Source organism: Capricornis sumatraensis, chromosome 3, assembly GCF_032405125.1.
Source record: "Capricornis sumatraensis isolate serow.1 chromosome 3, serow.2, whole genome shotgun sequence".
NCBI classification, from domain to species: Eukaryota; Metazoa; Chordata; class Mammalia; order Artiodactyla; family Bovidae; genus Capricornis; species Capricornis sumatraensis.
This window is the reverse complement of record NC_091071.1, coordinates 131098760-131112453: the sequence shown is the minus strand read 5'-3', so window position 1 is coordinate 131112453 and position 13694 is coordinate 131098760. Positions and strand designations below refer to the sequence as shown.

The following is a 13694-nucleotide window of genomic DNA, read 5'->3' as shown; positions in this document are numbered from 1 at the left end:
GGTTGTGGGAAGAACCATGCACATGAGTTAAAATCTCAGCTCTGCCATCTACCAGCTGAAGGGAAGAAACTGAAACCTCCCTGAGCCTCAATGTCCTCATCTGTGAGATGGAGAGGGTCATACGAGGGTCAGCATGAGTTGCTGAATGTCTCACACAGCTGTTGCAAAGTGGAAAGGAGGAAACACATATAAACTATTTAGTCACGAATGCTTAATCACATATGAAATGCTGCATAACCAATGGCTGCTATTAGTCATATGTCTGTCTTCCCTGGTACACTCATCTTAGGGACCCAGGTACTACTTTTTGATATCTGTGTCCATAGCTCTTTTCTCAGCAATCAGCACATTAACAAGCCCACATAAATATATGATGAACAGAAAGCATGTTTCAGGGCTGTTACTGCCACATTGTACTCAAGTATTATAAAATAAGCTCCTCTTTATAGTAACACCAAAGTTTCTGCCTCTTAAGCAAATAATGCCTATTTCCCCCCACCTCATCTCCTGCCCCCTGACTGTCAACTCATGAGGTTAGGGTCTATATAGATTTTGTTCTTCATAGGTCCCCAGTGCACAGCAGAGAGCTCAATACATAATAGGAGCTTACCAAATATTTGTGGGCTGAATTTTTAATAAGCATTTGTGAAATGTATTATGATTCACTTAGCACGTTCACATAAACACGTGTAGTATCTCTCTGTAGACCAGGCTCTGGTCTGGAGCTATATTGCCTGAGTTCAGACTCCAGTGCCACCATTCACTAGTTGAGTGATCTTGGGTAATAGACATAAGTTTTCAATGCCTTGGTTTCCTCACTTGTAAAATGAGAATAATAACAGTATTGAGCTAATGAAAGTATTACAATGTTCATTCATATAAACCTTACAAAACAGTACCTGGCTCACAAGTGTTCTTTAAATGTCAGTAATTATTAATTTTGCTTGTTGCTGTTTTTTTCCATCACAATGTTAAGAATAAATCATTCCAACTGCCTAAATCATTTTTCCATTCATGTAACAAAATATGAAAAGTGATGTCGTTACTTCAAAGTCCTAAAATTAATTTTCAGCAGAGCAAATCATAATCTCAAAAAGCTGACTTTCAAAATTTCTGCAAAAATAAACGTATTTATAGAGACTGTCCCTATAATAAAATAATCCTAAATGGCTCCAAATCGTCTGTAGTTTAAGGCTTTCCCAAATAACTTGTGTTGGATCCTTCTCCAGTAACATTTTATGTTATTCCTTCCACAAACAAGAATAGCCATACTGACGTGAGTAGACGTATGAGTAAAACATGCGCACACACACACATGCACCCCAGGTAATGGAATTAGTTCTTGCTGTCTTCTGCCTCCACCACAAAACTCATTGCCTTACTATGGACAAAAGTGCATCAATCCGTGTATGCATCTCCCCATCACTTAGAGTATGTATTTATTAGAGCAAGCTTTAATAAAAACTTTAAGTCACTGTTTTCAACCACTGATGAGAAGACCAATTAGAAAAATGAAGAGAAAAATAAAGACAAAAGGGCACCTGAGTACTTCACTCACCTTCAATACTGTAATGTTCCAAGCAAAGCTCTCAGTTGCTTTGTTGAGTTTTCTTCCTTTCAAGCCTTCTTTTGCCCCCAGATTATGAAGCTCCTCATGGAACTCCATGCCTTTGAAAAGAGAACATAAGAGAATTCTCTGTATAAATTTCAGAAATTTAGGCATTTTATTGTGAAAATAGTATCAGTAAAAATATAATTTCCCATTTCTGTCCTTTCATAATTTATAAATCCCTAAATTGAGTTCTCTTCTCATTCTGTTCATCACCACCCAATGGCTATCCTTAAGGGAAAACTAATCAATGCATTAGATTAAATTAAATTTTAAACAGCAAGAATACATAGACAAAGACATGAGAAGTTAAGAAGCAAATTTTTCCAACAGGTTGCATCCGTCTTGCCTGTCTTCTGCCTGGTTTCTACATACAATGGTGTAATGTGTGAATGGCTGCCATATGTGGAGGATGCACATATCTTACTTTTTCTTATGAACCATCCATATGGCTTGACAGTAGGCCTGGAGCTTACAAAGATAACAATGGTAATTAGTAAATGTTGAGTAAAACTAAAAAGGTTTAAAAAAAAAATAGCATTCCTGGAAACACCCAAATGTTTCAGATTTGGGAATGGCCCTAGTTATTTACAGCTAAACCATTCTCCTGAGCTTGAATACTATGAAAAACATCACCATCATCTGTTTCTCTAGCCTTTGTCTTAGCAGCTCAGAATTGGGAATCACACTTTTTTCTGGTAAGCTCATTCCATCTCTGGAAAGCTATGATTGATATCAAGCCAGTCTTTCTCCCTGAAACTTCTACCCCTTGGTTCTAACTAGACTCACCAACAAGGTCTAATCTCTGTTCCACAGTGCAGTCCTTTAAATATTTGAAGATATTAGATTAAAGTCTACCAGAGCTTTCCCTTCTCCAGATTAAACATTCTAACATGTTTCAGCTTATTATAATGTCTCTCTTTAAGGATGACATCCAGGAATATTGTACTTAAAATAGGATTGAAGTAGCCCACATGAGGTAGGGTTTTACCACCACTTCCTGGTTCTACTGACTAGGTTTGTATTAATGCAGCCTAAACCACATTAACTTGCCTGCTGTTAACATCACAAGCACAATACATAGTAAAAGCATGGCTGCAGAGCCTAGATCTATCCCCTGGCCCTACCACTGACAAGCTCCGTGAGCAAGAATGAATCCCTGAAACTCTCTGCCATTCAGTCTCCTCAGTGGTGCAATGGCAATAACAAAGAGTACTGACCTCATGGAACTGGGTGAAGATTAAATAAGTCTACAAATACAAAGCTCTCAAAGTAACGCCTGGTACATAGGAACATAATGTAGTATTTGGTATTGTTATTATTTTCATGCTTCCTTTCAACAGAAACATCAGTAGTGAAGAGCACCATTTTCAAATTTTGGTCTAGCTTCAAAGGTCACCTTTGCCACATGTTGGTATGGTATTTGGGATAATTCATTCAATCTCTCAGAATCTAAGATGCCTTATCTGTAGATTGGACATAATGATGATTACCTTGCAGAGTTGTTATGAGGACTAAATAACATAGCATATATGTTTAGTATATCATATGCATATACATCAAGCAATTGTTAGTGACACCCTCGTTATCGTAATCACTAGTGTGTGTATAGATTAGGGAGAACATGGATCCAAGAAAGAGGAAAAGTACAGGGGCGTGGATGAAGGTGAAGATAAACAGTGAGACGTAAGAGACATGGGACCCATTGCACCCTTGATGAAAGAACAGACCTAAAATGAGGACTAGTAAATGGGGCAAAAGCCTAGAAGGTTAACAGGATTACGGTTCAAATTGTAAAACACAAGTGGTTCTTAAGCGGCAGTGTAAAACCACAGTTTCCATATCAGTAGTAAACAGCTTTGATCGGTTCCTAAATCACAACAGTAAGTTCAGAAACCCTCACCTCTCTAGATATCTTCAGATACCATCTCTATATACACACAGACAACCCACTTACTATCATCTAGATCTCTTCCGTACTAAACAAAGGCTTCAGTGCAACTCAAAGCATCATTAAACTATGACATAAAATATTTGAATTTTAAGAGTAAAAAGTAAAGTCTGCAAGAATCATCATTATGCTTTCTAAGCAAAATAGGGGCAAGAGGGAAGATTACCTGCTTTTTGACACTGCACAATCTTTTCCTGGACTGTGTCTGCCATTTCTATGAGAAATCGGCTCTCTTGGATCATCTGTCACAAAATAAACATTAGAAGGTGGTTGTCAGGAATCCTTAAACTGGCCCATTGTAAACACAATATTCAAAAAGACCCGCATGATACTGCCGGTAACGGGGCACCATGGAGTAACCATAGGAAATGAGAGAGGGAAGGATGATCTCTGCTCCAACCCCCATCTACTCTCACGTAATCTAGAGCCACTTACCTTATGGCTGCTCCAGTTATGTAACACACCTGCACACCATGAGTGCCAAATCAACAACTGTTGAATATATGCATACATACTCTTTAAGTTCCCGGTCACATTCATGAACACCTCTTCTTTTAATCCCCTCACCCCAAGTTACTGCAACATCAAGGCTAATGGTACTGGAACGATAGTAATGAGAATCAGAACAAGGAATCACCCATTGATGAGCTTAAAGGACTACTGAACACATCATCAGTGAAGTTGGAAACTTGGATCTGAGTGGCACAAAGGTGGCAGAGGTCTGATCCTTCCTCGAGAAGGGCTACAGCTCCACCGGCAAGAATGAGCTGTGAGTCATATTCACCACTGATTCCACAGAGCTTGTAGGCAACAACACTGAAATAGCATCCCTTCCCTTCACATTTCGGTAGAAAGGAAAAAGACCAAGAGGTGATTAATATACTGAGTGAAGTAGGGGAAATAGGACAGCTGTTGGAGAGATAGAGAAAAGAAAAATATGTATGTGAAGAAGGGGGAAGACAGAAATAGGTACAGAAGGTGTGATCAGAAACACAGGGATTGGGGCTCTTCTAAAGAAATAGCCAAAGAAAGGCACCAATAAGCAAATGAACACTCCCTTAATGTCCAGTCACTCTTCGATTTCTAATCAGTTCAGTTGAATTCAGTTCAGTCACTCAGTCATGTCTGACTCTTTGCAACCCCGTGGATGGCAGCATCCCAGGCTTCCCTGTCCATCACCAACTCCTGGAGCTTGCTCAATTTCATGTCCATCAAGTCAATGATACCATCCAACCATCTCATCCTCTGTCGGCCCCTTCTCCTCCCACCTTCAATCTTTCCCAGTATCAGGGTCTTTTCCAATGAGTCAGTTCTTCCCATCAGGTGGCCAAAGTATTGTAGTTTCAGCTTCAGCATCAGTCCTTCCAATGAATATGCAGGATTGATTTCCTTTAGGATTGACTGGTTTGATCTCCTTGCAGTCCAAGGGACTCTCAAAAGTCTTCTCCAACATCATACTTCAAAAGCATCAATTCTTCGGTGCTCAGCTTTCTTTATAGTCCAACTGTCACATCCATACATGACCACTGGAAAAACCACAGCTTTGACTAGATGGACCTTTGTCAGCAAAGTAACGTCTCTGCTTTTTAACATGCTATCTAGGTTGGTCATAGCTTTTCTTCCAAGGAGTAAGTGTCTTTTAATTTCATGGCTACAGCCATCATCTGCACTGATTTTGGAGCCCAAGAAAATAAAGTCTCTCACTGTTTCCATTGTTTCCCCATCTATTTGCCATAAAGTGATGGGACCAGATGCCATGATCTTAATTTTCTGAATGTTGAGTTTTAAGCCAGCTTTTTCACTCTCCTCTTCCACTTTCATCAAGAGGCTCTTCAGTTCCTCTTCACTTCTACTCCTAATAAATGTCCCTTTTAATCTGGCTATTTCATGATTTCTCTGTCTGGCTCAATGATCTAAAGAGAGCTTAAGGCAGAATCCAAAGTGGACATAAAAGGTCTTAAGACACATATTTTTCATAATTAAATGTTGTTGAACAGATTGTAATTTTATACAATTACTTTCAAATATGAAGTGGTTCATTATTACAAATCTTCAAATGGAAAAGGATATTTGAATCACAAATGTTTAGTGCCTAACAACTCCACAGGAGTAAAATCATACCATTCATTCATTTAAAAAATATCTACTCAGCAGCTTTTATGTGTAAGCATTGTAGTAACTACAAGGGGTATGATACACTGAGGAGCAGAAACAGACACATTTCTATCTCCGTGGGGTTCCAAGGCCTAGTAAGGGAAGTCTGCTCAAATGAATGAATGAAATATGATATGTAATTCAACCAAACTTCAATTACTTATATTTCTGCATAAGATGATAGTTTGAAGTGACTTGGGCTTCCCTGGTGGCTCAGAGGGCAAAGCGTCTGCCTACAATGCAGGAGACCCGGCTTCAATCCCTGGGTCAGGAAGATACCCTGGAGAAGGGAATGGCAACCCACTCCAGTACTCTTGCCTGGAAAATCCCATAGACTGAGAAGCCTGGTAGGCTACAGTCCATGGGGTCACAAAGTGTCAGACAAAACTGGCGACTTCACTTTCACTTTTCACTTGAAGTGACTTATTTGGAGGGATAAATTGACTCCATTGTGAAGGAGATCAGCCCTGGGATTTCTTTGGAGGGAATGATGCTAAAGCTGAAACTCCAGTACTTTGGCCACCTCATGCAAAGGTTGACTCATTGGAAAAGACTCTGATGCTGGGAGGGATTGGGGGCAGGAGGAGAAGGGGACGACAGAGGATGAGATGGCTGGATGGCATCACTGACTCGATGGACGTGAGTCTGAGTGAACTCCGGGAGTTGGTGATGGACAGGGAGGCCTGGCGTGCTGCGATTCATGGGGTCGCAAAGAGTCAGACACGACTGAGTGACTGAACTGAACTAAACTGAAATTGACTATTAAAACCATAAACTAGACACTCAGGAAGATCTAAGCTGTGTCAAACTTTTTAACTGCCTTAACCCTTTTAACTGCCAAGAGGAAGTGGAATGCTTCTGAATAACAATTTATCAAATGGCTAAGAGTAGCCTAGTTTATAGCAGGTTACAAGTGAATGAAACTCACTGTCAAAGAAAATTTTAATAGGAAGGCAATTTGATTTAGTGTTTTCTAAGCTTAGCATCTACACATGCAACATCAACTGAATTTTTAGGATTTTTCAAAGTTATCAGATGTTCCAATTAGTTAAATAGCATACAAAATATTGTCATGAAATTCAAGCAAGGGAAATATTCATAAAGAGAAAAGTACATTCGGTGATTTTACCGTGAGCAACAGCTAATATACTATACATTTTTAGAATCATTTTAAGACTAAAAGAAGCTTAACTATCAGGACACCCCCTTAATTTTGTGAAAAAAGAAACTAAGACTTATAATAATTCTCATCTAAAAAATAGAACTAATTAATGATTAAACTGGAATTAAAATTTCAGACTCCCTCTGATTTTGTCTGGCCTTCACACATGCCATCTTTTGAACCAGAAATGTAGCTTTCCAAAGTTGTCAGATTCAGCCCATCAGTAAAAACATGAGGCCATGAACTACTGCAACTATGTTCAAATGTTTCCTTTTAAAGAAAAACTTCAAAAGGGACAAGATTGGTAATTTCCTTTGACAATATCTTGACTGACATTCATTTCTCTTGGTTTTGCTCTCAGTGGAAAACATATTCTCTGACTAAACAAAAAAGAAACTCTTTATTGGTATGTGGCCAGTTTTCTTCACAGTACTGTACTTCAAGTAAGTATCTCCTCAGTGTTGAGTACAAAAGGAATATACTTCCTGCCTCCAAAGATGCCACAGCCTCTTTGTGACAACCTGAGAAGGAAGTGCCCTCTTTGCCAAGGCTAACTCTTCTACCTTGACTTCCAATCTCACCTTTCCCTTCTTCTTTCAGAATTTCATTCCTAACGAATCATTTTTTCATCTACAATTTCTGCTCCTTCCCTGGTTTTTCCCTTTTCTATACAGTATCTTCTATCTTAAAGTAAGCAAATAAAATCAATAACAAAATACTCGATTGGCCTTTGAATGTTTGTCAGCGTCAACCTTTCCTTAAATTATCCCATTGCTTTGATTCTTGCACGATTACACTGAGACCCCCAAAGTGTGGTCTCATCACAGAGTAACCTTGGCCTGTCTCCAGATCTCATTCTTGTCAGTTCAACAGTTGACACCACTTTCTTACCCTACAGGCTTCCTTGTAGCTCAGTCGGTAAAGAATCTGCCTGCAGTACAGGAGACCTGGGTTTGATCCCTGGGTTAGGGATCCATTCCTAATCTTACTTGTGATACTGATTTCTTCTACATATTAATTACCCATACATGTAGGCAATATGCATTTTATTTATTACTGATCACTTCAAACTTATGATTGTATTTTTTGAAACATAATCTCTTTTGGTCTCTAGTCTTTTTTCTAGTTTCTCCATTTTTCTATAATCTTACATGTTCTTACTTCTCTTTCAAATTGAGTACTGAAAAATAAAGTTTTTAGTAGGATTATATCTATAGAAAGTGTAATACTCAATTATCAGAAATAAATCTTAAAACTGTATTACTTATTTGAGGCAAAATAAATTCAGGACCAAAACATACAATAAACCCTATGATTTAAGTTCTCTTCAAAATCTCCCAAGTAAATATTTGTTAATCCTGTAGTGTAAGGAATTTGCTTTTCCCACATGGGAAATAGATGGGGAAACAGTGGAAACAGTGTCAGACTTTATTTTGGGGGGCTCCAAAATCACTGCAGATGGTGATTGCAGCCATGAAATTAAAAGATGCTTACTCCTTGGAAGGAAAGTTATGACCAACCTAGATAGCATATTGAAAAGCAGAGACATTACTTTGCCAACAAAGATCCGTCTAGTCAAGGCTATGGTTTTTCCAGTGGTCATGTATGGATGTGAGAGATGGGCTATAAAGAAAGCTGACCACCAAAGAATTGATGCTTTTGAACTGTGGTGTTGGAGAAGACTCTTGAGAGTCCCTTGGACTGCAAGGAGATCCAACCAGTCCATCCTAAAGGAGATTAGTCCTGGGTATTCATTGGAAGGACTGATGCTGAAGCTGACACTCCAATACTTTGGCCACCTCATGTGAAGAGTTGACTCATTGGAAAAGACCCTGATGCTGGGAGGGATTGGGGGCAGGAGGAGAAGGGGACGACAGAGGATGAGATGGCTGGATGGCATCACTGACTCGACGGACATGGGTCTGGGTAAACTCCGGGAGTTGGTGATGGACAACGAGGCCTGGTGTGCTGCAGTTCATGGGGTCGCAAAGTTGGACACGACTGAGCGACTGAACTGAACTGAACTGAATAGATCACTTCATAAAGAGATAGTCAAGTGTGATTTAACCTTCAACATAGAAGAGTATCCCTGAGGATAATTTGAAAGACTCTAGTCATAAAAGTCAGAACTTTTACTCCAAAACACCTTGTTATTAATATTCTCAGAACTTAAAATCATTGTTTATACAAACTCTTTATAAGAGCATTTTGATCCTCTTTTCTAAGATAACAGCTTCCACTGTATTTATAAAAATTATTTTATTCTATTTTCTGCAGTCAACTTTCAATTATTAGCAGTTGTAGAGAAAACAAATAAAATTAGATGACTGAAATACACCAACAAAGCCAAACCATACTCAAATCAACAATTTCAACCTTTCCCCCCAGCTTAGATAAGTAATTTATGTAAGTTGTTAGAAAGGAAAAATGGTTGACTTGAGTTTCATCTCCTTCCTATGTCTCTACAGATCCTGACAGAAATGAAATACAAAGCCAAGGAGTGAAGGTGAGAAGCATGTCCTCAGATAATCCCCCGGCAGGTCAGTAGGTAGACTTAAGACAGCCAAAGCTGGGTTGAACTCAGATAGAATCTGGCAGCAGCCTGATTTACATATCTGATGTCTCAGCCTCAGCTCCCAGTTGCCTTTGCTGTTGGAGTGATACAAAGAGCTTTCCTTTGGTTCTGTTACATGAATATCTCCAAAAAGACCTTAATTCCTTGCCATGGCTTTGAACCTAAAAGAACAGAGGGCTCACCCAGATAAAGGCTGGTGTCACTTTAAGCATTACATGCGTCCTGAACAGGGGTGTGCAAAGTTGTCAGTTAAGATCAAAATCATTTATTTAAAACAAAAACTTTACTGAAGGGGACAGTAATGCTTTTACTCAAAGATGGATTAAATTGTCTAATCTGTGTGAAAAAAAACTGTCTTCCCAGCTCAGTAGGGATTTGGCTAATTGCCTAGGATCATTGCAGAGTCAATGTAACTATTTAATGGTGCTGGAAAGATGAGATTTCATCAAAATATTACTCATAACCTTCCATAGATTCCAATTTTATCCTGAATTACTTCTACATTCTTAGAACCAGAGAAGTTTATATCTAGAAGTAACCTTAATGATCATCTATCACGGAAACCTCATTTTACAGATAAAAAAACTCAGTCCCAAACTAACTTGCCTTAAGCCATACTGCTAGTTGGTAAAAAACTTTACACTAGAACTCAAGCATTCCTGAGGTGCAGACCTTATAAACTGTTCTGCAATGCTAATATTATATTAGAGTGTAGAATTTCTACTGCAAGTGCAGGTTGGTGATTAACATTTTATAAATTAGAATTCACCAAGCAAAGGAACATGAAAATATCTTCTTTCCATGACTGCTTCCCCCTTCAAGTCAAGCAGCACACATGAACCGATATAGGTATTCTTCCTATGAAATCTAGGAAGAAATATACTTACTTGTGTCCATTGTTTTTTCAGGAAGGAGTTACCAAATTTGAAAAGGCAATCGCTTAAGAATATGTGAATCTATAAAAAGCCAATCTGTTCTCTAGACCTTCTAAGAAGACCAAAATAATCTATCTCTATCCTCTTTCTAATTAAAACACTGGGCTTTAGTTTTTAGTTCAATAGCGGCTCATCTATTCAGATTGTTTAAAATAAGACTTGAATTTTCCTAAAGTTGGTACACTTTAATATCCGATTGTTGTTACAAATACGTTTGCTAACTAGAATGAATACAATTTCCTTTAATTTTTAATATACTTAAACATTTTAAATCAGATGCATAAAAAGCACTCTTAATAGATGGGCATCTTTTGGTTTTAAGCAAATTCAATATTATAAGACTGCTGATTTTCAGTGATACAGGAACACAACTAACATTTACCAGCTTACTGGAAGTCTACTGCCTTTGGTGTATGTGATGAAGTTAGTATTCTCTGTCCTGGAGCCAGCTCTGAATGATGTTTCCCAGTCTGAATTACAATGGAGCAGGAAAGGGGAACTCACACAGAGCAGGTCAAAGGACCTCTGTCTCCACATTCATGGTAGTAACAGAATCTATCAATACCACATGAGCAGCTTTCTGCATAAATGGATAGTTTTACCTTTTCTTTTCTCCAGTTGTTCTGATTCTAAGATATAATTGTCAGCTATATCTTGAGTAATCTTAGAAATGTTTGTTTTTAGCTCACTATGATTGAAATTTAGTTCAATCATACTATTTCCTATTGACTAGACCATTCTGAAGGAGATCAGCCCTGGGTGTTCATTGGAAGGAATGATGCTAAAGCTGAAACTCCAGTACTTTGGCCACCTCATGCAAAGAGTTGACTCATTGGAAAAGACTCTGACGCTGGGAGGGATTGGGGGCAGGAGGAGAAGGGGCCAACAGAGGATGAGATGGCTGGAAGGCATCACCAACTTGATGGACATGAGTTTGAGTGAACTCCAGGAGTTGGTGATGGACAGGGAGGCCTGGCATGCTGCAATTCATGCGGTTGCTAAGAGTCAGACACAACAGAGCAACTGAACTGAACTGAACTGAACTGAAATTTCATGAACCTTCTCCAGAATTTTTCAGACCAGTTTGACAATCTTACACTCTCTTAAATTAAAACTGTTGCAAGAACTTGAATATTCAGGAATGCAAAGCAAATCCTGAGGATTCATGCACAATATTTCACAAAGAAGCTCCCCGAAATACTTGCTTATTGAGACATCTCTGATACCCTGTGTCCTTGGGACCCTGGTACCAAGTGAAAATGCTGCTAACCCTCATATGCTGACAATTCCCGCAATATATAGAAAATGTATAGAAAACATTGCCACACCCAAGAGTAAGCAGTTTCAATGCACTGAGTACACATTTTGTTTTAACACATGCCAATGGGTTTTTTTTTTCCCTGGGTTTCATTACTACACAATCCAACATGCTTTTTAAAATGTAAACTAATATAAAGTTCTACACAAACTTCACAACAAGACAGAGCAATGGATGGAGAATACTTTTGACTTAATTTCAATTTAAATTGATTTCAATAACTAAAACTAAAGCTGCATTAGAGGGCTGTTGACATACCTACAACTTTTTTCCATTCTTCACCTCAATGTATACTGATAATACTGAGAGCAGAAAATGTATTTAATCGAATCCATTGTTTGGCTTCAGTGTGATACCAGCCCGTACATTGATTCTACCCCAAGAGTGATAAAAGATAGTGATTGGCTCTCTTTGCTAGATTTCTAGCTATGTTAACACAATCAACTGCTCTCCAAATCACACAACTAAGTAAAAGATTAAATAATTCTTGACTTTTGTTCTCTAGATTGTTTTGACTTTATGTTCAGAAAATCTGTTGCTGTTTTCATAGCAAAATTTCAACTTTTATGTTAATGTTATTCAGCACAGAAGTCACCTTCAGAGAATGCTTTGGCTGCATTTTTTACACTTGTAATTCCCTGCAACTCTTCCACCTCTGATTTCTATATTTAAAACACTACTCAGAATGTTCAGATTAATTTAAAACACTTAAAAAGACCAAAATATGTTAGACAATATTTCTCGACTATGCATGGAAAATTAGACAGGTAAGAAGAACAGAAAAGTGAAAATTCAGGTATCTAAAGAAAACAATTTACAAAGGTTAGAGAGCATTTTTCTATGAAAACCATTTGCAAATTATTTTCCGCTGAGCACTGGGTGAGACAGGGTAAAAGTCATAGAGGGGGTATATTACAAGTCACTGTGAAAAATCCACCATAAGCACTCAAGATCCTTAGACTCCATCCATCTCGCGACATAAAATATCATCTGCTTCACTGCTAGGACACTATGTGTTTCTGCTCCTTCCCCTTTTCAGGTGTAAATCTTGCCTTCCTATCAGTATTTCCCATTCCTCAAGGACAGAAATTTTGTTTCATACCATTTCTCTCCCCCAGCAACTTGCATAGTAACATGTGTGCAAAGTTTTTTTGTTAAATTAACAAATCAAAAGATTAAAGACATAGACAAAATGATACATTGAAAGAAGTGTTGTTACAACTGGCAAATATACACTCTTATCTCATTTTACTTATATTTCTCTTGACTCAAAGAGCTGTCATGCTTCATACTATGGCTATTTGTGCTGATAACCATGTCTCTATTTATTCACCTCTATTTTGCACACAAGCTCCTAAAGTTCTTTAAAGTTTACACGTGTTGAATGTCATGAATAATATCAATAAATGAACTTTTTATTAAAGTCAGTTCTGCAAGAGATTAGGACAAAGGGCTGGCCTTAGATTGATGCAGAAGGAATTAAGGCTAGGAAGTCATTTGAGGTAGAGTACAACAGAAAAACAAGGGATGGAAAATGCTTGACAAACAAAATAGCTTGACTGAAGGAGAGGGTTCAAATGGAAGGAAACGGGAGATTAGAGTGGCAAAACAGGCAGCACGGTGGATGAAAGCTTCTCGAGCCTATCAGAAATAGAGTCTGAGGATGCTTATTCCCATTGCTCTTCCAACAACACAGGAGAAGACTCTACACACGGACATCACCAGATGGCCAACACTGAAATCAGATTGACTATATTCTTTGCAGGTAAAGATAGAGAAGCTCTATACAGTCAGCAAAAACAAGACTAGGAGCTGACTGTGGCTCAGATCATGAACTCCTTATTGCCAAATTCAGAAGTAAATTGAAGAAAGTGGGAAAACCACTAGACCATTCAGGTATGACCTAAATCAAATCCCTTATGACTATACAGTGGAAGTGAGAAATAGATTTAAGGAACTAGATCTGATAGACAGAGTGCCTGATGAACGA

At 38.3% G+C, this 13694-nt stretch overlaps 1 protein-coding gene across 1 annotated transcript in view; it reads right to left on the bottom strand.

The window, feature by feature from the left end:
* Positions 1–13694, bottom strand: part of PLCL1 (phospholipase C like 1 (inactive)) — a 369533-nt gene that overhangs the window by 49721 nt on the left and 306118 nt on the right. Inside the window, exons 4-5 of the mRNA XM_068969188.1 lie at positions 3727–3802; positions 1559–1668 (exon numbers count right to left, since the gene is read on the bottom strand). Of these exons, the coding sequence (XP_068825289.1) occupies positions 1559–1668; positions 3727–3802 (186 nt within the window). The remainder of the gene's footprint in view (positions 1–1558; positions 1669–3726; positions 3803–13694) is intronic.